This window comes from Chrysemys picta, chromosome 5, assembly GCF_011386835.1.
Source record: "Chrysemys picta bellii isolate R12L10 chromosome 5, ASM1138683v2, whole genome shotgun sequence".
Lineage (NCBI taxonomy): Eukaryota > Metazoa > Chordata > Testudines > Emydidae > Chrysemys > Chrysemys picta.
In genome coordinates this window covers 40,521,329-40,549,110 of record NC_088795.1, presented here as the reverse complement: position 1 = coordinate 40,549,110, position 27,782 = coordinate 40,521,329, and the positions used below count along the sequence as shown (strand labels likewise).

The window sequence follows — 27,782 nt, the reverse complement described above, 5'->3', positions numbered from 1 at the left end:
AAAGTCAAAAATGTGTCAATGAATAGTTGCCAAATTATTTTATTTATATTAGATTTCTAGATGAAATTAAACTCATGAAAAGGGATACTGTATCAGAAGTTATTAGACTCCAGCTACCAATGGAGGTTGTTGCAAGGAGCATCTATTAAAAGTCAAAATAATAACACACTGATTTTTATGGTCAGCTTTCAGCATTTTGTATCAAATATAAAACAACAGCTTCCTTTTCACAGGTCATCCGTTTCTGGAACAGTGTTGGAATCCGAAGGCTGGATGAACACTATGGGAATATTCTCTGACGTCCATCCCTTAGGAGTCCTGTTGAAGGACCTCCTGGTAGAAAGAGGATTAGCGAGGATCATGAACCTGGGATCATTTAGCAGCAGTAGATTAAAATCTGGTACCTTGAATTTAACCAGCTTTGATGCTCTCTCAAAACCACCAAATGGAGTGGCAACTCTGTAAAGATGGTGGGGGGGAAATAAAAGTGAAATGTGATTTTAACAATACCCATTTTTCTTTTGCCCCAAGAGCTGAAAAAGAATAATCTGTTTTTTGTTTTGATTTGGTTTGATTTGTTATGACATTTTTTCAGTACAGTAATATGATTCCTAGCTTTCTGAGATCTCTTGGAAAACTTTTGGAAAAGCCATATGTTGATTATTTTTCTGGCAAATTCTCTTCAATGCCCCTCTTTTGTTCCTTTACAATTTTTCTTTACATACATGTTTATTCTCAGCCTCTCTCATAGTCATAGTTACTCAATATTTGGATGGGAAAATGATTGAACAATAAGCACTTAAAGTGAGTGCCTGATGATTGATGATTTAGTCACTGAAGGTATTTTGCGAATGATACATCTGCTATATGCTCCAGCCTCTTCCCCTCCTATTTTGAGAGTCAGAACATATTGTCTTCTAGACATATTAAGGACCAGGTTCTACTGTCTTATGTGCATTACAGACCTCAAGAAGGTGAATTAAAGCAGGAAGGGCCTGATTCTGATCTCACACCACTATAAATCAAAGGTAATGAAGTTGAAGTCAGTGGATTAACAATGTACGACCCTATCTACTCACAAGTGTTGTATTGATTTAACTAAATTGGTTTAGAAACAGGCTTAGTTAAATTGGTGAAAAACAATGTTGTAATTGAAACCTACTCTCTGAAGAAGACTTTGTGCCTCAAGAGCCCTGCCTGGGTTTCTTTTGGTAGAGGTTTGCAGAAACCCAGGCCGAATCTAGCCCATTATCTGCTGCCAGTATTTTTAATGTTATTTAAAGGTAAATGGTCCTGAGGTGATTAGCTTGACAAATGGAAAGATAAGAAACACTTAGCAAGCATACACAGTTAAATGAATTTGCAAATATTTTAAAACAACAGTATTTCCACATACAATTTGTGATTCTTTTGTACTTGCAGACTTCTGGGCTGAGAGTTTTCCCTTAGCTGTTCCAGAACGCCCATGTATAAACAAACCTAACCAAACAGAAATAAATTGTACCAAATGTGGCCATACCTGTTAGTCAATCAAATAGTTTTTCTGGAATATATCTAGATTATGGCCAGTAAAGAAGCAATTAAGATTTGTTAACTGGACCTTGATTCTTGGTTGCCACAAAACCACATAAGTAGTGGCACACCCAAGTGAATTCCAGCTGAAAACTGAGAGCTTTCAGTTGGCCCACTTGGTTTTCTGGGTTTGATACAGAGTGATGGATCCATTGGTCTAGAGTTCCTGGGGCTACTGGTCCTCCAGTGCAGACCAAAACAAATAATTGAACACCAGCAGAAACCAAAAGAGAACAATTGAAGATTTTACTGGAATGTTAGCAAGTTATACATGGTAAAACAATACTACCAGATAAGCAAACCACAAGATTCAACAAAAAAAATCAAAGGGAAGTATCTACTATCGACTAGACTACTCTATGTGGTGCATAGAGATTGCTCACTGAAATTTTGCAGTTAGGTACATAGAATTATAGAATCATAGAACTGGAAGGGACCTCAAGAGGTCATCTAGTCCACACTCCTGTACTCAAGGCAGGACTAAATATTATCTAGACCATTCCTGGCATGTTTGTCTAACCTGCTCTTAAAAATCTCCAATGATGGAGATTCCACAACCTCCCTAGGCAATTTATTCCAGTGTTTAACCACCCTGACAGTTAGGAAGTTTTTTCTAATGTCCAACCTAAACAATTTAAGCCCATTGGTTCTTGTCCTATCCTCAGAGTTTAAGAAGAACAATTTTTCTTCTTCCTCCTTGTAACAACCTTTTACATACTTGAAAACTGTTATCATGTCCCCCCAGTCTTCTCTTTTCCAGACTAACAAACCCAATTTTTTCAATCTTGCCTCGTAGGTCATGTTTTCTAGACCTTTAATCATTTTTGTTGCTCTTCTCTGGACTTCTTCCAATTTGTCCACATCCTTCCTGAAATATGGCACCCAGAACTGGACACAATATTCCTGTTGAGGCCTAATCAGCACGGAGTAGAGTGGAAGAATTACTTCTTGTGTCTTGCTTACAACACTCCTGCTAATACATCCCAGAAGAATGTTCACTTTTTTTGCAACAGCTTTACACCGTTGACTCATATTTAGCTTGTGGTCCACTATGACCCCCTGATTCCCTTTCCACAGTACTCCTTCCTAGGCATTATTTCCCATTTTATACATGTGCAACTGGTTGTTTCTTCCTAAATGGAGTACTTTGCATTTGTCCTTATTGAATTTCATTCTATTTACTTCAGACCATTTCTCCAGTTTGTCCAGTTCATTTTGAATTTTAATCCTATCTTCCAAAGCACTTACAACCCCTCCCAGCTTGGTATCATCCGCAAACTTTATAAGTGTACTTAGTGTGCCATTATCTAAATCATTGATGAAGATATTGAACAGAACCGAACCCAGAACTGATCCCTGTGGGACCCCACTCGTTATGCCCTTCCAGCATGACTGTGAACCACTGATAACTAGTCTCTGGGAAGAGTTTTCCAACCAGTTTTGCACCCACCTTATAGTAGCTCCATCGAGGTTGCGTTTCCCTAGTTTGTTTATGAGAGAGTCAAGTGAGACAGTATCAAAAGCTTTACTAAAGTCAAGATATACCACGTCTACCGCTTTTCCCCATCCACAAGGCTTGTTACCCTGTCAAAGAAAGCTATCAGGTTGATTTGACATAAGTTGTTTCTGACAAATCCATGCTGACTGTCACTTATCACCTTATTATCTTCTAGATGTTTGCAAATTGCTTAATTATTTGCTCCATTATCTTTCCGGGGACAGAAGTTAAGCTGACTGGTCTGTAATTCCCTGGGTTGTCCTTATTTCCCTTTTTATAGATTGGCACTATATTTGCCCTTTTCCAGTCTTCTGGAATCTCTCCTGTCTTCCATGACTTTTGAAAGATAATCGCTAATGGCTCAGATATCTCCTCAGTCAGCTCCTTGAGTATTCTAGGATGCATTTCATCAGGCACTGGTGAATTGAACACCTCTGATTTGTCCAAGTAATTTTTAACTTGTTCTTTCCCTATTTTAGCCTTTTCTGAATCTATCTCATTTTCACATCATCCCAAGAAGAGCCAGCTCTGGTTCCAAAAATTGATCCTGGCAAGGTGGTAAATGCCTTGTGAAAGGTTCTGATCACCCAGACTCCATGGGAATGGAGGATGGTTTTTGGATCAGGCTCCAAAACTACATCTTTTGATACATAAAGGACCAGATTTTGTAGCAGCAGCCACTCTTCACACACAGTGACTATCTAAGCAAGCTTGGAAATTTTCTTCCAGGTTACACATGACAAATTCTATACTGTACCTTACTGATTAAAAATAATTACTTTATAATCAGCACAGAGTGAGTGCAGTGACCTACATGTTATTGGAAAATAACGATCATTTTAATTGCTGCTCTAATTAAGATATATATTCGCCGGGTAGTGTTCATGTAATCTTTAATGTTTATGGATTTGTAAGTTAACAAAAGGATAATCAATGTTAATTTTGTGTTTGTGCTTCGATATTATTATTATTATTATATTTTATATTATGAAATAATTGCTTCCGTTTATAATTCTGTCTCTACGTAGAGCACATAGGTATAGATAACACATTCAAATTTGTGTGTTTTATGAAAATTCACTAAATATCTTTTGAACTTACAAACAATGAATAACTGCTATACTAAAGCTGGCCTCCCTGGATTATTTATTTACACATACCTGTGTGCTATGCAGAAATACATGATGATCTGCATGAAAGAGAGTGCAGTAATCAGCTAATAAATGTTAATTTGTCCTTCATGACATCAGTACATTTTCCTGTGAGCAATAACTTGTATGACGACAAGTACCCTGCACTGTTTGGAAATTAAGCAAATAGTCTGAGTTCTGATTCATTGTCTGTAACCCAAAACCAGTGCCTAAAAAATTCCGAATAGTCATTGCACAATATAGGAGAAAAAATGCTGGTCTCAGGCAATGGCAGCAGGAAGTCTAGGGAGTGGTTTAATATTCACTTTGCATATTCCTAAAATGCTGATGCATGATTTAAAAATATCATGGCACATACATGTATTTTTTAGCCCCTGCTCTATATGTGCACATTATTTTTTTCCTCATTTTTAAAATCATTATTAAATTGTCCCTATAAAGGAGAGAATTTTTATTTGAAATTTTTGAAGGTTAACAGATTGAGAGAGAAAGTTAACTATCCTGGTTTAGCTGCTATAGTCATATAATAAAATAATAATAAAAAAAATCTGCATTTGCCCAGAGTTCTTTAAAAATGTGAATAACATTTCCTAAACGTTCTGCTTAGAGCTGTGCAGTGGAGACCTGCCCTTGACACACCCACACACTCTGGAGAAAGTAGGACTCAGGTGATGTCCCCTCACTCACCAGGATGCCTTGGGGCTGCAGAGAGGATTGGAACCATGCAGAGACACCACTGGGTAGGACCATCTGAAGAAGCAGCCAAAGCAGGAACCTTTGGACATTCTAGAGACTTTTCTACAATTTCCACTGGACTTTTTATTGCATGTGCCAATTGGCTGTTTGTTCCAACCCTCTCCTTCCCCTCCCTCACAATCTCTTCACCTCAGCTTCATTCTCTCTTAACTTCTTCTTCCAGTCCCTGTGCCCCTCCCCCTCACCTCATTCCCTTCAGTGTCCCCCCTCCTTTTACTTTACTTTTAGTTTAACCATTTCCCTCCTAACTAAACCCAGTCATAAAAAATAAAAAAATCTTCGCACTAACAGTATGTTCGCTGCTGTCTGCTTGTGTGTTATACACTTTCCCCTGTCCTATGTCTTTCTTGTCTATTTAGACAAGCTCTTTAGGAGACGGACTGCCTGCTAGACTGTGCTAAGACAGTGCCTGCCTCCTGCAAGTTGAGGGCACTCGACACTTAGCAGGAGACACTTAGCATTTTGCAGGATCAGATCCAGCGTTTGTAAATCAATCAAGCAAAGCACTAGCCAGATGGACTGGATTCCTTAGTGTTTTGGAAGCAATAGATTGGGAAGGGAGAGGCCTGAGCAAGGACTGATCTAGTTGGAGAGGAAGAACCAGTCAAACCTGCTTGTTGTCAGATGCAGGCATGCTGCAGTGCTTTATTTGTCACCTATAATTCTATTTTTGACATTTTTCCCCACTGGAAAGAGAGTGGAAAGAAGGGGTTAAGTTAATTTCCTATTATAAACTAATTAGCAAAAGTAATTCACACTGGCTTTTCCATACCGATTCTTGGATAGATTCTTCCAGGCTGACATTCTTACCTTTGTGCCAGTTAATTCTCCTTGTGTCCCCCGGGAGACTCATCTCTAAAGGAAAGCAATTGGTTTTGCCATTTCCTATAGAGTTTCCATTAGAGTAGGGCACCTCTAATTTTCACCAGGAGCTCCACAGGTTCCTTACCAGCAGAGTCTGCGCAAGGTATTCTCTGAGCCTGTGTATTCTGGTCACCCTGACCATGCGCTCTACTCCATACCACATATATTTTAGACTGCATTGGTTATCTATAAGCCCTTAGCAGGGACGCGACTTCAGTTGCTTTTTGCTGCCACAGCCTCCTCCTTGGTGGACTTACAAGTGCTGCCAGGCTCCTGTTGTGTAAACCCAACCCCAAGTCAGACCATTAGCTGTATTAATTCCTGAGATCTGATCCTGCTCCCATTAGAATCGATTGTTAAACTCCCATTGACATGTGGTCAAGATTCAGCCCTGTATTGCTGGAAAGGGTAAATGATACATTTCCGCACAAAAAAAGTTCTGAAGCTTTTTCTAGCTTCCATACACCTCTAAAATAGTCCTGATTTAAAGTCATCCTTGTCTGAGTCTTATTCAACAAACCTAACTCATTTCTTAGTCAGGAAAAACTCCTAGTGAAGTCCCATTGATTTCATTAGTAGTGGTGCTTGAGCAAGCAGATCTGAAAGGATCCTAAATTTGGTCTCTAAAATCAAAGAATGTCATTTTAACAAATATAGCTGAATGTACTAAGAACAATCTGAACACTATCTTTGGAGTTCCATGCCAAGCATGCCATCAATCCCACTTCTTCTCTCCTTCTGCTGATTAATGGTGAATGTACCTGTGCGTTGCACTGTACTTGGAATTACCAAATCCTGAAAGTGATTCTTCCTGGAGTGACACAGTGGGACTGAAAATCCTGACTGATACTAGCTAACACAGTGATGTCATTATGACATCACAACTCATCTGTTCAGTATTTTATCAATTGCATGTTTCCAGGATTGGAATGAAAGAAACCAATTAGCTAGACACTTTCTGCATTAATAGTGACTAGAGGTCATAAATATAAAGGTATTGTACACATCAAACAGCCAATTTAGGCCTGGCATAGTTTGGTGCTTTTTTCCAGATGGGGCAGGGTATGTTTTTATTTAAAATATGAAGGATTACATCATTCTGCCTTGTATTTTGAATTTACCAGTTCCATTTTTAAAACTTTCTGGACCAAAATAAGACCAAAACATTAATTTCAGTAGCAGGTTTCAATTTGTTATAACAGTTAGTAGGGATGATATTGACCCTTCCCATGTACAAATGCACAAAAGAGGAATATGTACTCCCAAAAGATGCAGTTACACCACGTCATCCTCATGGAAAAACAAGACTGGTAGCGATGAGAAATGGGCAGTGGACAAAACCTAATCTCCCTGAGGAGGCTGAAAATCTGAATATCAGCCAGACCTCAGATCCTATGTTTATAGCAATTCTGCTGCAGTGCAGCCCCTGGTTCTTCCCTTTACCAGCAATGGCAGCATGTGTCTGACTCAATTGCTATCTGTAAGTGTCTATCAGGTTTTCTGTAGTGCTAGTAACCATAGTAGCTAAACTGTGCTGCTATTGTTCCCATGATAGCTGTTGTGGTCACATAAGCTCTCCAGTCAGTATCTTTCATGTCATTTTCTCAGGGGAATATGGCACATTGTTTCCCAGCTCTTCCTCCAGGTCAATAGCTACAACTACTTGTTCATCTGGTGATGCACATAATTGTTGTGAAGCAGATTTAGGGGAGACTATGCAATGCCATGATGTGATAGCTGTATTTCCCCTCCTCACCCCCATAATTTAGGTCCACCTGCGTACCTCCATGCTCCTGAATGTAGATGTTGGTCTTGACAATTTCCTACAGATTTACATTCCCACTATTTCCCATTTTCTATGGAAGTAGATTGCCACACAGCTGGGTTTGTTTGTTTGTTTGTTTTTATTTTTTTGGCCAGTTTTTTGGTTTGGCTTAGTCAGCGGGAGCTAAACAGGAGCCATTTAAAGAAAAAGTCTGTGACTTTAATAAAAGAAGATATTGTGCACAATATGAATAAAAGTGGGAGGCACAGTCTAGATGTTTTTTAAAGCTCCCAAAAATAGTTCCAAGTTCCAACCAATGTCAACATAACAAGAGGTTCCAATGAAAACCACAGTACGCCAACTACCGTGTAAATAACTTCTCATTCAGCTCCCCGCTGGCTCCACACTCAGTACCTTGTTTTTGGTGCCTAGTTTTTATTTTTGTGACCCTATTTTCATAGAATCATAGAATCATAGAATATCAGAGTTGGAAGGGACCTCAAGAGGTCATCTAGTCCAACCCCCTGCTCAAAGCAGGACCAATTCCCAGCTAAATCATCCCAGCCAGGGCTTTGTCAAGCCGGGCCTTAAAATTTTTGCAGATTTAGAACTGAAATCTCTTAGTTTAAGATGTTACCAGAGATTGCAATGGCCCATTAAACATAATGGAGGGTCTGTTGCTTCAGGTGATGGACCAGCTCCAGTGAGGGCTGAATGCTCTCAGCTTCTCCAGGCTTTTAAGGGCAGCAGGTGAGAGTTGAGGGCACTCAGGTCTTTGCTGGATCAGACCCTAAAACACAAATCTGTTGATTGTGGATTGTAACAAAAAGAAACAAAAATTGATGGTTCCTATTATAGTGCTTATGAACCAAACTCTAACCAGAACTCTCCTTTGCATAGTGCTCACTTGGGGACTGATCCAGTGCCCATTGAAGTCATTGGAAAGATCTAATACGCTTTGGATCATGCCCTTGCTGTGTCCTATTTATTCCATCAAGTCAGGCGCACTGGAACAATTTGTATAGTAGGGGTGTTGAAAGCCATTGAACCAAACTGTAAACCCTGTATATGACGGAAATCACTTCAAGCCAGGGGGTGCGGTAACACCCCCAGCATCCCTAGTTCTAGCACCTTTGCTAGAAATGCATCAAATTCCTCATTTCATTGGATATTGTGTTCTTCTCTTACTTTTTCTTCTTTATTTAATTATTTCTTAGTCTTTTACTATGACCTTCCTCTTGTGTTGTTTATGCTAGAGCTTATTTTAGAATCCATTATTTAGATTTAGACTAATTGTGCTTTCCCCTTTAAAGTCTTTGTGTGTGCGTGTGCGCATGTGTGTGTGCATGTATGAACCAGTTTTTTCCCATATAGTTTGGTTAAAAAAAAATTCCACTTCACATATGTATTTCTACCGTCCGGTAAAATTCATCTTCCTTCCTAAATTACCTGTTAAAGCTCCTGTAGTCAGGCAGCTCTGGCTTTGCTTCAGGCTTAAACAGTCTAGGGTATAAAGCCTCCAACAGCTCTGGGTCATTGCTGATGGCTTCTAGCCAGGGGGACTGATAATATTTTGGCACAGAAGTAGTGTTGAACCTCTCAGGAGGAATTTCCTTCAGTGGTCCAGAATATCCTTCATGGAAATAAATCAAGGATAAATAATTATAATCATGCATTGCATTTTATAGCACTTTTCACCCAGGTATCTAAAGGGGCAATTACACATATGAATTAATGCTCACTTCAGTCCTATGTAGTAGATAAGAATTATTATATATCCATTTTATAGAAGGGTAAGCTGAATAAAAGAGAGGGTTAAATTACTTGTCCAAGACTACATAGAAGTAGGAAGCAAACATAGGGGATTTGTACCACTTTAGTTAAACCAGTGCAAAAGGCTTTATAGATGCTCTTATTTAGGTTTAAGGGTGGTTTATTTTGGTTTATCTTAAACCTGTTTCTTGTTGATTTAAGCTGGTTTAAACCAAAGTACCAGTGTCCACATAGCCTCTTGCACTGGCTTACCTAAATGAGTTTAAAATCAAACCTTTAGTTAAAATAATTCAATTCTGCCTGTAGACTAGTCTTTGGGTAGGCTTTTAAAAAGCACTAAAAAGAGTTAGGAGCATTGCCTATGCCAGTCCAATTGCCTTTCAGTGGGACCTGTGCTCAGGGCTGGCTCCAGCTTTTTTGCCGCCCCCAGCTGCGAAGAAAAAAAGAAAAGAAAAAGAAAAGCCCGATTGAGTGGAGCAATTGAGCTGCCGCTGAAGAGGAAGCGAGGCACTGAAGGACCCGCCGCCGAATTGCCACTGCAGACCCGGATGTGCCGCCCCAACAACGGACGGACTGCTGCCCCTTTCTATTAGCCGCCCCAGGCACCTGCTTCTTTCGCTGGTGCCTGGAACCAGCCCTGCCTATGCTCCTAATCCCTTAGGCACTTTTGAAAAACCATCCAGTATCCCTGGTTCTCCATTGTCTTGCACCATGCAAGCAAGTGAAGAATCAGACCCATTCTCAACCTCACCAATGAGGGATAGATTCCTTCATCCTTACTCCTTTCGATCAGTACCTTACTACATAAGTAGTTCCATTGACTTTAGTGGGATTACTTCCATAATTAGGTGCTACACAACAGGCGTAAGGGTGGCAGAATCAAGCCCTTACTATATACCATAGTTGAGAGTATTAAAAACAGCAAGGGGTTGTCCTAAGATCTGAGCCAAAATTATTTGTTGGAAGAAGAGGGACAATTATTCCTAACTTTTTACCTTGATAGGTTTCTAATTCTCTAAATTAACTCTATTGCTTCATTTCAGCATAAAAAACACTGTTTTGTTTCCAAATCAGAAAAAAATCAGAGTTCAGACAAATATTTTCTGCAGACAATGAGCTCAAAGATCACACCTCAACTTTGGAAATAGAGATTGCACCCATTCACATTGTATTGGGCTTATGGATACACAGTGTACTAAAACTCTTAGTACTTTTAGCAATCACTGATAGAGTGGCATTGATCCAGTTGATACTGGCTGGAAAAAGTCTACACAAAACATGCATGCACTGAACAATGCTGAACAAAGAATGACTTTGTAAAAACCTCTGCCTGCTTATGGATAATTCAGAACCAGGAAAAAGAGCTATATTCACTGAACAAATTATTTGTCACAAATAATTTGGCCAGCTCTAGTCTTTAGGCTTCCATGTAGCTCAGGGCTTTAAATAAAGAAAACAGGATCCTTGCAAGCAAGGTCTTTAAAATAGAAAAATATCACTGCATCCAGAGAGACAAATTCTCCTCTCAGCTATTCCCACATAAAGGGCTCAATCAGAATCTGCAGTGACTTCAGATTCACATTTAGAAGCTGTAATAAAATTAGTGATGCTGAAGCTCAGATGGCTGAAAATTTTAGTGCAGATAGACAATTAAGATTGATAGGATCAGATCAATGGGGTTATGCAGATTTAGGATCTGATGATCTGGCCCCAGATGTTTATTCAAACTTATCTAATATACTTTGGCCTAAATGTCTCCTGGGATTTCTAGTGTTTCATGGCATTAATTAGCTCACAGATATCATGAGAATAGCCTCTCTCAATGTATCTATGTATTTCCACTTTGGTGTGAAACTAGACAATAGAGGTATGTGAAGATTTTTATAAACCACACTGAAGCAAGTTAACTACTCTGATTTGCATTTCAAATGAAGATTCATATACATTCTTTACAGTACTTCTAACCTCATTTGAATCAATTTGCTGATCCCTAATAAATATCCCATTAATGATCATGTAAAAAAATGCTCTGCTGTTTTCTGTGCTGTGAAATAGCTGAGTACTCAGTACGTGCACAAATTACAATAGTCTGTACTTTACCTGGTGCAATGTTTTCAGGATTTGGTGGGCTCCGTGGGTCAGGTGTATTAGGAGGTGTCATTGGTGCGTGCTGATGGCCAACTTCGGCACTGCTAGTTTCCATTTTAACACTCTGCATAGGTTCACTACGCTGCATTAGAATAGAAACAAATACCATTGATAGCACATGCATATCAAGAGATGTTATATGATTCTCTGAAGTAGGGAAGTAGTATCCTCATATTACAGATGGAAAACTGAGTAGGGGATATAGTAAGCGACTTGCCCAAGGTCACACAGGAAGTCTGTGTTGAGCTGAGAACTGAACCCATCACCTAGTCCAAGACCCGATCTACTAGATCAGTGTATCTCAGTATTTTCATGCTGGTGACCCCTTGTTCAAAGACAAAAATGTTTGTGAAACCCCCCACATGTACTATAAAAGTAAGAGCAAAAAATGTATTAATGATAACAATGATAAGCCTATATAATTTAGGTGTGTCTGTGTTTCAAGAGGCTGATAGAGAATACTAGACCTTGAAGGGTAAGTGTGTATGGGGAGTGGGGGAAGAAGATTTTCTTTGGTTTAGATTGCAATAAAAATGTCAATGCCTTAGGACTCCCACCCCACAATTGTCTTTCATGACACCTCCCCTGCCCCACAGTTCACGACCCCACTGGATGAGAAATACTGCCCTAGACTGATCCTAGATCCTTCCTATTCTAGGATTCAAGCCATCTGGCGGGTTAATGTAAAAGCCATTGATTCTCTGTAAATGCTTTTTGTATACCAATTGAAAATGCATCAGCCACACAAAAAGTCTATACACCTTTGTGGGATTGTTTTTTCTTGTTTTACAGTAGTCACAACAATCTTAGTGCAGGCGACTTCTTGGAGATTTTTAATAGGCTGGAGTTATCCCCACCTCCCATCAGGTCATTGGTTCTAAGGAAACATCCAAAGCCTTAATCATTGTTTCTTTAAATACAGAATCAGAGGCTTGTAAAAAAAACAGTCAGTAACTTATTTTAGCAATAAGAGACAGTCTAAAAGGGACTTAAATATAGAGTGTGTTGGAGTAGGATTTCCTTAAGATAGAAAAAACAAACAAATACTTTTTTTTAAACTTGAAACAAAGGAAATATTTTTGATCAGGTCAGTACATTTTAGAATGCTCCTAAAGTATATTGGAAAGATCATTTTAATCATATCAGGCAAAATCATCCATTCCAGTGTAAGGCACAGAGTAGATCAAGGCCACACAAGTGCTGACCAAACAGGCACTTAAGGGAGGTCAGTAGAAACTAAAAAGGCATCATTCTCTCCCTTCCCTAGGGTCTGTGTGAATATGAATGGCTCAGCTTACATTGTGGAGAATACCAAAGAGGGAACTGAACAAGGAACTGACTGCAGAAATCCCATGTGAGTTATAGTGCTAGTATCAGACTTAACTTTGGCTGCATGGCTTCTATTATCTATTGCATAAGGAGTTAACATGCAGCTGCGGGGGAGGAAGGGGGGAGTGTCATCAGCATATTTCCTCAGGAATTGGCCAATTCAATCAGTTTTATGGCTGCTTTGCATTACCAGGGCAGTGCAAATCAGCCAGATTGTATTGGTGAATCTGGCCCACCAGCTTTCAAAATCTCAGGCCCACATGCTCAGGTAGTATAAATCATTCATTTCAATGGAGCCATCCTAACTTACTCTAGCCCTCAGATTTTTCAGCTTAAATAAATATTAAACCATAAGGTCAAAATGTTCAAACTTGGGTGCCTAAAGGTGGACACTTTAGGGTGGGATTTCTAAAAGTGCTCAGCTAACCGTTCAGATAACTTTGCTCCTATTGACGTTAGTGGGAGCATCTAGGCCAATGCTGAGTGCCCTTGAAAATCCCACCCTATATCTACATTTAGGACCCAAATAAATGGCCTGATTTTCAGGGGTGCTGAGCACTCAGTATCTTTGAAAATCAGCACTTCTCAACATCAAAACTTGGCCCTAGTCCTCATTTTAATTTCGACTGAGTGAATGAAAATCTGGAAGCTCCAGTCACCAGCTGTTTTCCTTCTACTCATCACAAAAAATGAATATAAAATCTATCTTTTTATCTATGACAGGATATTGGGACAGAGTCTCATCTATGAGCAAAGTCCATTTATTGAGCTGAAAAGGCAGGGGCTTCTGAACGATAACAGATCACAGAGCTAAGATTTCTTCCTTGAATAGGTAACAAGGCAAGATATTGGAGAGTTCAGGTGTGATATTGAGGATTTCAACCCCTGTTTATGAATATAATCTTATACTATCTGATTGCCATGGACTCCCTCAGCATTCTGCTTAGTATGGGCAGTGGGGAATAGGGAAGGCTCTACTACTGGTCTGCTACCCAAAGCTCCTCCTCATGAACTGGATCAAAAGCTTCCAGGAATCCAGCAGATGATACTGTTATTTTATTGCATTTTTTTTCTGAGACCAGTTCATAGTAACTTAGCCAACCTGGCTTCAGTATAGTACCCAACCCTCCCTACATGTTTACAATTGTAAAAGAGTTGCTAAAATAGCTTTTTCAGAGCAAAATACCCAATGCTATGATGCAATATATAGTTTTCCTTAACACCTGGTGTTTTGCCAGTCCTGAGTAATGTGCTGCTCATCCCATACTCATGCCAATAAAAATGTTATACTACCTCACATCAATACTTTATATATATATATATTTTTTTTCTTGCCCCAAATGAAGAATCTGACCCAACTCCCATTGAAGTCAATGGAAGTTTTGATTCACTAGCAGTTGGACTGGACCCAAAAGCATTAGCACCACCATTTGAAACATCTTTGAAGGTTTTAAAAACTGTTGGGGGATGGGAATTGCTATCTAGCAATAATTGTTTTCTAGGTTAATTAATAATATATATACCTATACAGCTCTCTTCATCTTTGAAGCAGTTTAAAGATGCTGGGACAAATTGTGCTCCTCAGTCACATGCTTTCATAACTGAAATCAGTGGGGAAGTATGCATGGAATTGAAATGCAGACTGTAGTGCATTAAGGGCCTGAACCAGCATTGAAGTCAGTGGGGTTACTCACTCACTTACAGTTAAGCCTGTGTTTAATTGTTTTGCTAGACTGGGACTGAAATGCTCAGAACCTTGCAGGAGAGAGCCCTAACTAATTAAACTTCACAACACACCTGAGAACTAGGTGAATCTGTAAATGTAATTATCACTATTTCTATAAATGTAGAAAACGAGGCGGAGAGGTTAGGTGTATTACCCCAGGCCCCAGAAGGAATGAGTGTCAAAACTAGTATTAGAATATAGAAGCATCTGATTCCCTGTCAGCAATTCCTACTATCCCACAAATGTGTCTCAACCCTATTCCTTAAGGGCCAGCTCAAGGGGCAGTTTTGTCCCCATGGCCCATTTAATTCCTTACTCCTTTCCTAAGAGTGCCAGCAAGGAAGACTATTAGTGCCAATTGCACAGGTGATGTTACTGACTAGGAACTGGAATAAGATCACCAACCTATTTTAATAGTAATAATAACAATAATAATATTAATACTTGCTGTTTATATAAAACTTTGCATCTTCAAAGCCCTTAGCTGTTATTAACAAAGTAATCCTTACATCATCCTAAATCACCAATCAGCTGCCACATGGTAATGACTTTTGGTCACTACTGACCTGAGTCATATTTGGATGTGAATACTTTCAACCTGAGGCCCTGGAACCTTGTTGTCCCATTCTGTGGGACCTAAAAGCAGCACCCAGATCTGAGCCTTTTTTGATTTGTCTAGAAGACCTCAAAATGATACAGCTCACTTTATGTTTCACACTGGCCTTGTTCCAGGTCATGGTTCAATTCAAATCTTTTCCTAAAGCTATGGATAATTCTTGCAATCAGTACCATGCAAATCATAGTTAACCCCACACCGGTCTCATTGTACTGTATTTAGAAACTTGTAATACAAAATACTCACATTCCTTTGCTTATTTGCTAAATAATGATAGTTTTCATAGGTGTACTTGTCAGATCTCCTTTGACGCATCTTGAATAGCCTTGCACCTCTGTTGCTGAGTACTGATAGTTCCTCCACCATGATGTCTCTGGGGATGCTGATTTTCTTTCCAAGGTCTAGGCCATCTGACTCTGTAACACGACAGACAAGCATACGCCTTATGGAATATTCTTCTCTGCTTTCCTTAAATGCTGCTTTTTGCTAAATAATGCTTATTATTATATTCCCTATATCTGTGGTCCAACAAGAAATGCAACCCAGTTCCCCAGTAACATCCTCATGCTTCATGCTGTATTAGTGAAATCACTAATTTTTTCAGGGAGTTATGAAGTATACCGTAGCCTGGAATGAGCGTCTAAACCACTGCACTGAGAGCCTGATTTACAAAGGTGCTGAGCACCCACAGCGCCTGTTGATTTCAGTTAGAATTGTAGGTGCTCAGCTCTTCTGAAAATCAGGCCCTTGGTATCTTACAATATAATTTCTTAGTGATCAGTAAAATCCTACTTTCACTGAAGTCAGTGCCAAAACTCCCTTTGACCTCAGTCCTGGACCCTTCATAAATCAATATATATCCTGGACTGGAAAGAGAAAGAACTCCTCAGCCTATTTTACACATATCTTCCTATTTCTGATTGCTTGCAATAGTTTTTGTCTCAATGATTCACTCACATTCAGATTTTTTAGAAATTTAAGGCTAGCTACCTACTGTAACAGAGGTTTGTATTAGCTGGGAGCCACTACTTAATAGTTTTATTTAGAGAATTTCAGAATAAAAGTCCAGTTTATGAAAATGAAAGACATAACAATGAATTAAAATATGCTTATAACAACTTTTACAAGATTCCTGCAGAATGATTATCTATTTTTTCCATGCTGCAATTGTTTAACAATTCTCATTAATAGGAAATTTACAAGCATCTCTTTTCAAAAGATTAACAAATGCTGGAAATCTAATTACTGCTGTCAGTGTTACTTAGGTCCCTGCTTGGGAAAAAGATCATTTCCTTGGCTTTACATTGTAACCCTGGGGCACTTTGATAATGAATATGCATGCATGGGTGGTGGTGGAGGGGGAAGAGTAAGCCTGTATGGCATAAACTTCATTGTCAGTCTTATGGAGAAGTCCTGGAAGTTGGGATACTAATGGCACTGAGTATGCTGACACTGATTTGAAGAACTCTGTCATCTGGTGTCCTCAGTTTTAAAGCCCTTGCTTACTCTTTACACCATGATAATGTCAATGCTTAGCAAACTATTTTGTTATTAACTTCTTTCTGCCAGAGTTTGGAAAGTAGCCTTTGTCACATGTGGCTGTAATTATATCATCCAGTAAAAATAATATTGTTAAGCATCTTCTCCTACTTTGTCATTTACAATTACCCAAGCTCATCATTTTAATAATTGAACTAGGGTATGTCTACACTGGCAGAGTTACATTGCTGGCAGTTACATCGCTGCTCAGAGAGTGCTGAAGGGAAACCGCTGTTGTGTGTTCATACTCTCTGCTGCCTGCACAATAGCGTGTTCACATTTGCGGCACTTGCATCAGTATTCGGAGCGGTGCACTCTGGGCTGCTATCCCAGAGAGCATCTCTTCCTCTTCTGCTGCTAAGAGTTGCGGGAAGGCGGAGGGGGTCGTGGGGCATCCTGGGTCCTGTCCCAATGCCCCGTGATGCATTGCTTTGCATCCCAGCAATCCCTGTGCTTCTGTCCGCATTTGGCACCATCTTTCAATGGTTTGTGTACTGCGCGCTCTGCCTCTTCGGTCTGCAGGAATGGATCCCGCACTGTTGACCAATATGCTGCTCGCTCTCACTAACACATCATGAGTGGCAGTGGAGTTATTCCTTAAAGTACAAAGGCAAGAGCAGTTTGACATTGATCTCACCACGCATAGTAGCTATGACATGAGATTGCTTGTGGCATTCACAGAGGTGCTGACCACAGTAGAACGCTGTTTCTGGGCTCAGAAAACAAGCACTGAGTGGTGGTCACATCATCATGCATGTCTGGGATGACAAGCAGTGGCTGCAGAACTTTCGGATGAGAAAAGCCACATTCATGGGACTGTGTGATGAGTTCGCCCCAGCCCTCTGGCGCAAGGACATGAGAATGAGAACTGCCCGGTCACTGGAGAAGTGCGTGGCAAGTACACTGTGGAAGCTGGCTACTCCAGACTGCTACCAATCGGTCGCTAACCAGTTTGGAGTAGGAAAGTCGACCGCTGGACTCGTGTTGATGGAAGTGTGCAGGGCCATTAATCGCATCCTGCTCCGAAAGACATCCTGTACACACCATAATATTTGTGAAGAGAAGGGTGAAAGCTTCACTCAGGGCTGGACTGCTGAGGCTCAGCGCCTGGAGGCTGAATTTGAACAACCAGAGACCAGGGCTATTAGATGGGCGCAGTGCGGGGCCATAAGGATCAGGGATACCTTGAGGCATCTGAAAGCCACTAATATTTGTTGCTATGCTCGGGAGTGCAGTGCTTGTAATGCTAGGAGGTAATTGTGATTGGTGCAGACAACGCACTGTGAAGGTTTAAGCAAATTGCCTGTTGCTTTGCAGGACTCTGTTTGCTTTCAGTTAATGGAATAATGATTGCTTTCAAACCAAAACAATTATTTTATAAAAAAACAACAACTGGAGGAGAGAGACAAACAAATAAACACATCAGCACTGTGGGGGCTGGGGGAAGGGAAGGTCCCAGGAGGAGCTGGGGTCCCGGGATGGTTAAAGATTTGTGTATGTCCAGGTATCATATCCAACCTTGTCCTTTGGAGTACAGTGCAGCAGGTACTGTTCTTCAGCAGGGCTAAACTGCAGAGGGACAGGTGTTGAGTGCAGTGGGTACTTGGAGTCCGCAGGGCTGGACTGTGTGACAGGGCAGGAGTGGAATGCACCAGGTACAGACTGGAGCCAGGAGGTTGATAAGTATGTGTTGGCGGTGTCAAAGAGTTTTGCAACAGCGGCTGCCGGGGAGGGCGGGTGTGGAGCTGCTTGGTTTGCAGTCCTAGTAGCATCTGGAGTGTGTCTGCTTGGCACTCCATAACGTTTAAGAGCCATTCCATGGCTTCGTTCTGGCACACCGCAGTCTCACTTTGGTCCCTCTTCTCGCTGTCCCGCCATTCCTTTAGTTCTTGTTTTTCAGCCGCGGAGTGCATCATGACAGAAAGTCCTCTTTAGTTCTTCTTTCTAATTCTGCGCAGCCTTTCAACCAGTGATAACAAAGAGGGAGGCTGGGCTCCCAAGGTCAGGTCTGTGAAACCAAAATGCAACGTTTGACAGAAGCAGTATTGTTTGCAACACACAGACCACTGATTCAGTGATTTAAAACACAGCCACTATTCGCATACCTGTCAATAACTGGCTGACCCCAGGCAAGCACACATGAGCCACAGGACCCCCAAAATGGTGAGTAACCGCAGGGGCAGGAGAAATCAGTGTTCCAGGACCATACTGTACACTGAGCACATGGCTCTTGGAGAGAGCCAGCACTGTAGGAGGGGCCTGATAATCATTCCTGTCCCCACATTTTCCATAGGATGTGATCATAATGGAAGATATCTCATTGCTGAGGATGAGCAGGGAATCAAGGGAGAGTCTTCTCCAAGACTGCGACTTCCACCCTGGCCCTTATGTGGCTTGCCTGTGTGCAGCAATGGTCCCCCTCCTCCTCCCCATGATGGCAGAGTGGCATGGGAAAGTTACCGTTGATGGGGCAAGAAACAAAGCAGCTCTGCCAAAGAACCTGCAGCAGTGGATTGCCCAGTATCTCTATGAGAGTTTCCTGGAGATCTCTGAGGCAGATTCCCATGAAGTGAGGGAGTCAATCAGCAGCCTGTTCCGCCGCTCAGACTAGGCATGTGGTGGTATGCGCATCATACAGACACAAGCCTGCTTTCTGCAACCCTCCTAACCCAAAAAACTCACTTCAGCAATTCCCAAAATCAAATCCACTTATCATGGGCCTCCTCTCCTGTTTGCGCTTCGCCAAGCTCTGCCCCCTGTGACTGGCTAGCCTCCTCTGGGGTAGAGAAGAGCTCCTGGCTGCATGCATCTCTGACCTCCAAGTCATCCTCTGCCTCTGGGTCTCTCTCCCTCTCTACATCCTCGTCCAAGATTCCCTCCTCCTGGCTCGGTCCACTCTCGACTGGCATGTGAGCCACCAAAATATCCACAGTGGCCTTCGCAGTGGGGGTGGGGTCACCACCGAGTATCGCATCCAGCTCTTTGTAGAACTGGCAGCTCGTGGGCGCAGTACTGGAGCAGTGGTTTGCTTCCCGTGCCTTGTGGTAGGAGTTCCGCAGCTCCTTCACTTTGACCTTGCACTGCAGTGTGTCCCACTCATGGCCCCTTTCTGTCATTCATTGTGAAATCTGTCCATAGGTATAATTCCTACAACTGGAGCGCAGCTGGGACTGGACAGCCTCCTCTCCCCAAATGCTGATGAAGTCTAGCAGCTCGGCATTGCTCCAAGCGGGGGATCGCCTGGTGTGTGGAGCAGGCATGGTCACCTGGAAAGATGTGCTGAGACCACTGCATGCATCATCGAGCAAACAGGAAGGGGACTTTCAAAATTCCCAAGGAATTTAAGGGGTGGGGCTCACGGTTGGTCACCTGAGGGCAGGGCCGGCTCCAGGCACCAGCGAAGGAAGCAGGTGCCTGGGGCAGCCAATAGAAAGGGGCGGCACTCCGGCCGTTATTGGGGCAGCACGTTCGGTCTCCGGTGGCAATTCGGCGGCGGGTCCTTCAGTCCCTTGCTTCCTCTTTGGCGGCACTTTGGCGGCAACTCTATCACTCTGCTTCAGTCTTTGGCAGCACTTCAGTGGCAGCTCAATCCCTGCGCTTCAGTCTTTGGCGGCAATTTGGCGGCGGGTCCTTCACTCCCTCCCTTCCTCTTTGGCGACACTTCAGCGGCAGCTCAATTGGGTTTTTCTTTCTTTTTTTTTTCTTCGCCGCTTGGGGCGGCAAAAATGCTGGAACTGGCCCCGCCCGAGGGTAAGGCAGTAGAGTTCAAATCGATGACCAGAGAGGCGAGAACAGGCATTGTGGGACACCTCCTAGAGGCCAATTGCAGCGCTGTAATTGACCAGGGTGTCTACACTGGCACTGAGCACTCTAGCCCCGGCGCAGAAAGCTCTATGCCTCTTGGCAGGGTGGTTTTTTTACAGCGCTGCCACTGCACAGTTTCTGCGCACTAAGTGGCTTGGCAGTGTGTACACCTTGGGAGCTACACTGCAGAAAGCTGCTTTACTGCACAGAAACTTCCCATTGTCGACAAGGCATTAGTCTCTGTGGGTGTTTATAAGCTTCAGGACAAGATATGAAGTAACATCATGCTATGCAAAACTGAGGCTCCAATATGAATCTTTGCTCTGCTTATTCAAGGTGACATTTTGGTATGTGTTTGATATAAGCCCTAATTCTTTAAATATTTTTATGCACTACAGAATTTTCAGGCTTCAGTTAGTGTGTAAATGTATGCAATATAGTAAAATGAACTGAAATCAAATTACATGTTGGAAACTATTTAATTTCTTCCAGGGTATCCACACCGAAGAGCAAAACTTAACTTTGCATTACAGATTACAATAAGGGAGCAGTTGGTAGCTACAGTAACATCTGGTATTAAATAAGAACTGAAAAAAAAATAATGGAGATGTTAATATTTATTTTCAGAGTTTCTATAGTTTCTCATTTTTAATACATTGTGTAATATCTACTGGAAGCTTAGAGAACCTAAACAACATGAATTCTTGATATTCTGGCAAATATAAATCTCTTCTAAATGACACAGGCACATTAAATACTTATCCCAGGCTGCTGCAATTTTGAATTTCCCTTTAATTCACACAGAGAGAAGTTTGCAGTCACTGGACTTGCATCTGGGATGCAGTCACTGGACTTGCATCAGTTCTGCTCCTACTGATGTCATCCAAATTTTTGCAGTTGACTTCAACTGGAGCAGTAGCAAGACAGCTATGGATAATGCCAGGAACAGGAGAATGCACTTCTGCATTAAAAATAACATGAGCAAGAACCCTGATAGCCTCCTGTTATTTAAGAGAGAACAATAAAACTAAGAGAGTTCAGCATGAAAGGTGATGTCTCAGCTTGCCCACTGCCTAAACAATGCCAGATAGTGGTGATTTATAGGCATCATGATATAGTATGCACTAGGTATGGGCTAAAGCCACAAAATTTTGATTCAGAACTTCATTTTGAACTCCCCCACATCCAAAAGTCAGAGGTGTTTGAATCTGGGGCATATCTCAGCAGGTATCCTGGCTGGTTGGAGCTGACAATTTCACCTCTTAGTCCAACAATATTTTCATGTAAAGCAAAGCTCCTTTCACATATGTTTTGCTCCACTGCCTAGAACTTGGCCCACATTGAAAGTTTGTGGGAATAGGGTGGAGAGAATTCAGTTCAGCCACACCTGAACCTCTGTCAATCATCTGCTCCATACTGAATGTTAAATATTTTGGGCCCCGCTGTTCTCTCAGACACATACTGTCCTCGATCTGTGTGCGGAGCTCTCATTTATGTTAATTCAGCTAGGATCCAAATACTTTGTAACCAATTGTGTGTTTTGTTGTGTATCTAGGCAGCTTCCCAAAAATGTAAACGTGAGATTTTACTCTAGTCTTCTGAAAATTAAAATCTAATCGGCTGCCTGTTTTAATGATGTGCATAGGGGTTGCTATGGTGTCAGTGCAATGAGGGTGATGGGAAGCAAGAGAAAGTGGTATTTAGAGGAAGATAAAAAAGATCATCTCCAAATGCAAAAGTTAAACATTCATAAATTGATACTTAAATCTGCAGCTCCATGCTTTAATCCTGATCTTAACTTTTTAACCTCAGTTCTTTCTCTGTTTCTGCCAAGTCCTCCCTGCCCCTTAAAATCGTAACAGCTTTCAGTTTAAATATGATGTATATATTGCCTCCCTCATCCACACCCCTAATCTCTTTTAATCCTCCAGTTTAAAATCTTCTAAATATTTTCTTGTAGATTATACATTTTAATCATGAATATTAGATAATATATGTTTGTCACATAATCAGAAATAAGAATCTATAAACCTCCACAAAAGGTAGTTAAATATGTAGCTGTCAAAGCATGCAATAATGATGTTATATAGAACTGGAAACTAGATTTAAAGGTTAACAGATATCAAGGGCTTCCTTCACAAAAAAATACATGTACTTTTAAAAAAATGAATGAGCCAAGGATTTTCTCATAGTTTAAAAGTAAATTAGACTTCAGCCTATCTTAAAAAACATTTTGAACTTATTTTCTACTTTCATTTAAACCTATTACAGTGAAATCAGCATTTGTGAAAGGTGAAGCTTGCCAGTCCCAGAAAGTAAAGCCCTCTACAAAACAGGTTTGTCCCAAGCAGGAATAGTCCAAGTCTTCCTCCACCATTCTACCAATCCACCTCCACTCCTAACTGTGGAGGCCAGAAAAGGTGAGAGATTGTTACATTCACCCATTTAATACCTGGACTCTCTCTTGAGAAAACAAAAACATGCCTATTAGTTCCTACTTTTGTAGTGTTTTTTCTGATGTGGACCTTGCCCACTAGGGACGGGAATAACAACCCAAACTGATTTCACACAAACCACTAAAGAACTGGTGGATAGTAACAACTTTCAGTCTCTGCCAACCAGGCCCAGATTTGAAGCAGTGATGTAGATCTAACAGGCTTTGTATTGAATCAGCAATTATAAATTTCCTGGTTTGAATCTGTTTACAGAAAGTTTGAGTCTCTATACTTATCTTAAAGTGATATTGAAAAGTGATTGAATAAAAATGAGTCCTCTTTATGCAATAGACCTGCTTCAAGCCATAAGTATTTACTTTACTCAGTAAAATAAATTTTTACTGTTTTTTACTCCTGTTAACAATACAGAGCCAATGCAGCTTTGGGAGAATGAGTGGGATTCTTTTGTGTGGCTCAAGCAATATAATTGAATTGTTAGCTAAATTCCAATCGCAGAATCATTATTACTGGTAATGATGCAAAAAACAAAAAGAAAAAAGCTCAATTTTAAGATTCATAGATTCATAGATTCTAGGACTGGAAGGGACCTCAAGAGGTCATCGAGTCCAGTCCCCTGACCGCATGGCAGGACCAAATACCGTCTAGACCATCCCTGATAGACATTTATCTAACCTATTCTTAAATATCTCCAGAGATGGAGATTCCACAACCTACCTAGGCAATTTATTCCAGTGTTTAACCACCCTGACAGTTAGGAACTTTTTCCTAATGTCCAACCTAGACCTCCCTTGCTGCAGTTTAAACCCATTGCTTCTGGTTCTATCCTTAGAGGCTAAGGTGAACAAGTTTTCTCCCTCCTCCTTATGACACCCTTTTAAATACCTGAAAACTGCTATCATGTCCCCTCTCAGTCTTCTCTTTTCCAAACTAAACAAACCCAATTCTTTCAGCCTTCCTTCATAGGTCATGTTCTCAAGACCTTTAATCATTCTTGTTGCTCTTCTCTGGACCCTTTCCAATTTCTCCACATCTTTTTTAAAATGCGGTGCCCAGAACTGGACACAATACTCCAGCTGAGGCCTAACCAGAGCAGAGTAGAGCGGAAGAATGACTTCTCGTGTCTTGCTCACAACACGCCTGTTAATACATCCCAGAATCATGTTTGCTTTTTTTGCAACAGCATCACACTGTTGACTCATATTTAGCTTGTGGTCCACTATAACCCCTAGATCCCTTTCTGCCGTACTCCTTCCTAGACAGTCTCTTCCCATTCTGTATGTGTGAAACTGATTTTTCCTTCCTAAGTGGAGCACTTTGCATTTGTCTTTGTTAAACTTCATGCTGTTTACCAAAGACAAATGCAAAGTGTTCCACTTAGGAAGGAAAAATCAGTTTCACACATACTCAGGTTAAGTTTGCAGGCCAGCAATTAGGGAACAAAGGATAGGCCAAATCAAAATCCCAGATCCAAGCTTTTTTTGTCTTTTTTAAAGGGTCAGAACAAACCTGTAGATCTGAACTTGAGGATTTAAAATCCACATTCCTACCCAAATTTCTCCAGATGGCTAGAAAATGTCCAGGAGTAGGAAGTTTTAATTGATTTAAAGTATTGATCAGTGAGTCTCAAGAGGTTAAACACATCTGATAGTTTGACTGCTTCTCCAAGGCTTGTCTGAACATCAGTGGTTTGGATATCAGGTTGGAAATCTCTTGACAGAAGACTTCACAAGATTTCTAGTATGACCAGGTTTGGGCTGAGCCAAAGACACCAAGAGAGCAGCTTTTCATAGTGTTTTAGTCTTTCAGTTTACATTCCCAGCTGAAAACAAGAAATGCAGAAGTGAGTAAAATAAGTTAAACTTCTTTGAACCTCAAAAAAAGCCTGGATTCAGTTCAATCATATGAATGCTGACTAGGTTCAGATGCAGCAGCATTTTGTGCCCACTCCCCCAAAATCTTCAGGGCCTTCTAAAGAGGATCTTTCTCCTAGCCCATTCTTCCTTTGCACCTTCAGTGAGAAGGATGGATTGTCAATCCAAGATCCCCCCACTGACAGACTCCAGTTTTTCTCCCACTCCTAAATCCTTGATGTTCCACTTTCACTTGCAATCAGGTAATCACCAATGTTTTGAGCTGCACTGCTGCCTGCTACTCTGCCTCGGCCCCATTCAGGCCTTCTCCTGTCATGGGTCCTGCTTCCCAGATCCAACAACATTGTCTTAATCCAGATATGGAATCAATTCAGTTCCAGTTTCCGGTGAAGGCTGAGTTGTTTCTCACACCAGTTCCCTATGCCTAATCTAGAGTCAAATTTTTAAAAGAGAGGTCCAATTGTGTGTGTGAAAATGTGAGCAGTTGTAAATTGAGTGTTGCAGTTACCTTGACCACAGTTGCAAAGGGGGTATTTACACATGCCTTTGCATGCATAAAGTTATGATCTGTACTCATAATTGCAAGAACTGTACATGCAAATGTAGGCACACACATTTTTGAGCATGGATCTTAAGCCTCTACATTTAAAAATGTGACCCATTAACTAATTTTGAATTAAAACTGGATGTGGCCCACAGCAAATGCCTAAATGATCCATTGGATGATTTAACTGATCACTGCAGTCAGCTTTAACAAATGAGATACCTAATAATAAGATACTTCAGAGACAATTATATCATATTTGGAACATCTAAATAATCCTAAATTGGCTTCAGTACAGCTTGGTTTAAATAGTCTTTAAATACAAAGACATGGGATCCAGAAATGGCATCTACAAAAATATTGCAAATGTCACTCAGTTATTAAACTGTTTAATAAAACTGCATTTAAAAAATCTAACAGTATATTTACAACAAAATGTGAAAGGAATGGGCAGGCACTTACATGGGCAGATTCTTTTTTGTACATATACAAAGGGCTTGATCCTACTTTCCTTGGAATCAAATTTGTCAGTTAGTTATCTAAGTGGGTTATTTGTCAGTAAGTTATCTAAGTTATCACAATACATGTGAGCAGGAGAATAAAGCCCAGAGTTTCATAAGTAGATTTAAAGTTAGGTCGTTAATTCATAGTTAGGCATCTAAACCAATGGCCTGATTTTCAAAATTGCTGAGTATTAAACAACTTCCACAGACTTCAAGGGGGACTGCTAGATGCTCAGCACTTTTGAAAATTAGGCCACTTATTTAAGCACCTAAATAAGGTTCTATGGGTGGCATTTTCAAAAGCATCTGAGTTAGGAGCACAGTCCCAGTGAAAGTCAATGGGACATGTGCTCCTAAATCACAAAGCACTTTTGAAAGTCTCACGTTAGGAGGATAATTTTAAGCACCCACTTCTGAAAATCAAGCTAAGATTTTCATAGTCCCCATTTCCCTCAAAATGGCAACAGAAAAGTTGAATTGTTGCTTAAAAGATCAGCCAGTGACTATGTATTGGATAGAAATGACAAGAGCTAATAAGTTTCTTAATCCCAATAGCTAGCTTTGAGGGGAAGAAGGAGAATAATGATACAAATATTTTTTATAATGAATATTAAAAAAAAATGGAAAACAGGAAAAAAGATATAGACAGATAATCATGTTTCGTATATGAATAGTCTTGTAAAATGGAATCCAGTCATGATATTAGCCCCAAATAATATTCTGAAAGGCTATCCAAGCAGAATGTACATCAGCTGTTAGATTACTTCATTCCTTCACAACAGTTGTTCATCTGAAAATAGCTTTCAAATGAAAAGAGACAACTACAAAAGGATTAGTTACTATAGGCACCATGATACCCCCACTGGATTATTTATGGCAGAATACCCAGAGACAGAGCTGTAAGAGAGTTAAACTCTAAGATTAAAAAGAAATGTTAGGAAGGGGCTAAAGGAACATAGGACATACAGTAACCGGTTTTAGCTCTATACCATTGCCGTAGATTTCCTTCATAATGGCTGATGCTTGTTGTTTCCTCTCTTTGACCATGGCAGAATGTGATAACATTGTGATTGTCTGGTGGAGTTTTCCTCACTGAAAAAAAAAATCCACATTTTTACATTGTTAAGCCAGTGTGCAGAATCCAGTTGACTTTTATTTCTAGCATTGTCTTCAGAATAATTAGTGAGCATACTTATTTCTAAGTTGTCTTTTTAACAATGCCAAAGACACTGGCAATCATTCCTTGCAAACATCTGATCAGAGACATGTTCTCCGATGCAAGGATAAGAAGTCCTGAGTGACATACTGTCCTTTGGCTACACACATTCTGTAGCAAGATCAGTGCCAGTGGTCTGGGCCTTCTCATTTCCACACACTATGTTTAAAAAAAATTGCAAATCTGTGATTTATTTCATATGCTGTCTTTTGTTAACCCTTGATCTACAGTCTTAAAAATAGGAAAAATTCTGGCAAACTGCTTAAAGTGACAGCAAAAAGGTTGATGAGCTTGCTAAAGCATCTTTAAATAAGCAAAGAAAGTGGATTCCCCACTAGATAAAAATATACATCTTATTTTATTCCTGAGATAAGATGTTACTTAAATGTCTTCTATGCCACAGATTGTAGGACAAACAATGTCAAAATATTTCAGGAAACAATACACTTACCCTATTGTTAGGCTTTGTTGTTCAGAAAAAAGCAATCCCAACCCCTTTTGGTGAAGTTTCTGGAGTTTGTTATGAATGGGGATGATCTGCCTGGTCCTGGATGGTTTCTATCCTTCTGGTTGGGTCTGCATGGTACCTAGTACAAAGACAAACAGGAGGCTGACCCTCTCCAAAGAGACTGGCATCCAGCTGACATCAGC

The 27,782-nt window shown here is 40.7% G+C and overlaps 1 protein-coding gene and 1 long non-coding RNA gene across 3 annotated transcripts; one reads left to right on the top strand and one right to left on the bottom strand.

Moving 5' to 3' along the window:
* Positions 1-23: 23 nt before the first annotated feature.
* On the bottom strand, positions 24-27,759 carry MYOZ2 (myozenin 2). Of its 2 annotated transcripts, XM_008169631.4 has the most exons (6): positions 27,583-27,759; positions 26,905-27,007; positions 15,445-15,614; positions 11,480-11,609; positions 9,056-9,239; positions 24-459 (listed from the first exon to the last, which is right to left on the bottom strand). In XM_008169631.4, the coding sequence occupies exons 2-6, from the start codon at positions 26,978-26,980 to the stop codon at positions 228-230; spliced, it is 792 nt and encodes a 263-aa protein (XP_008167853.2). In that variant the 5' UTR covers positions 26,981-27,007; positions 27,583-27,759; the 3' UTR covers positions 24-227. The 2 variants fall into 2 exon arrangements, with proteins under 2 accessions (XP_008167853.2, XP_008167856.2); XM_008169634.4 differs by lacking the exon at positions 27,583-27,759 and having other exon boundaries at positions 26,882-27,007.
* LOC135983607 (uncharacterized) lies at positions 891-4,923 on the top strand. Its single transcript, XR_010601314.1, has 2 exons — positions 891-1,028; positions 4,829-4,923. It is a non-coding gene; the product is annotated as an uncharacterized LOC135983607 (long non-coding RNA).
* Positions 27,760-27,782: the final 23 nt, after the last annotated feature.

Bases quoted from the DNA above. Each gene is read 5' to 3' on its own strand.
- MYOZ2 (XM_008169631.4), bottom strand. From the start codon at position 26,980: ATGTTATCACATTCTGCCATGGTCAAAGAGAGGAAACAACAAGCATCA. The intron at 15,615-26,904 runs GTATAGAGCTAA...GTCGTGTTACAG, and splicing joins GAAGGAAATCTACGGCAATG to AGTCAGATGGCCTAGACCTT. The intron at 9,240-11,479 runs GTAAAGTACAGA...ATTTCCATGAAG, and splicing joins TCCTGAAAACATTGCACCAG to GATATTCTGGACCACTGAAG.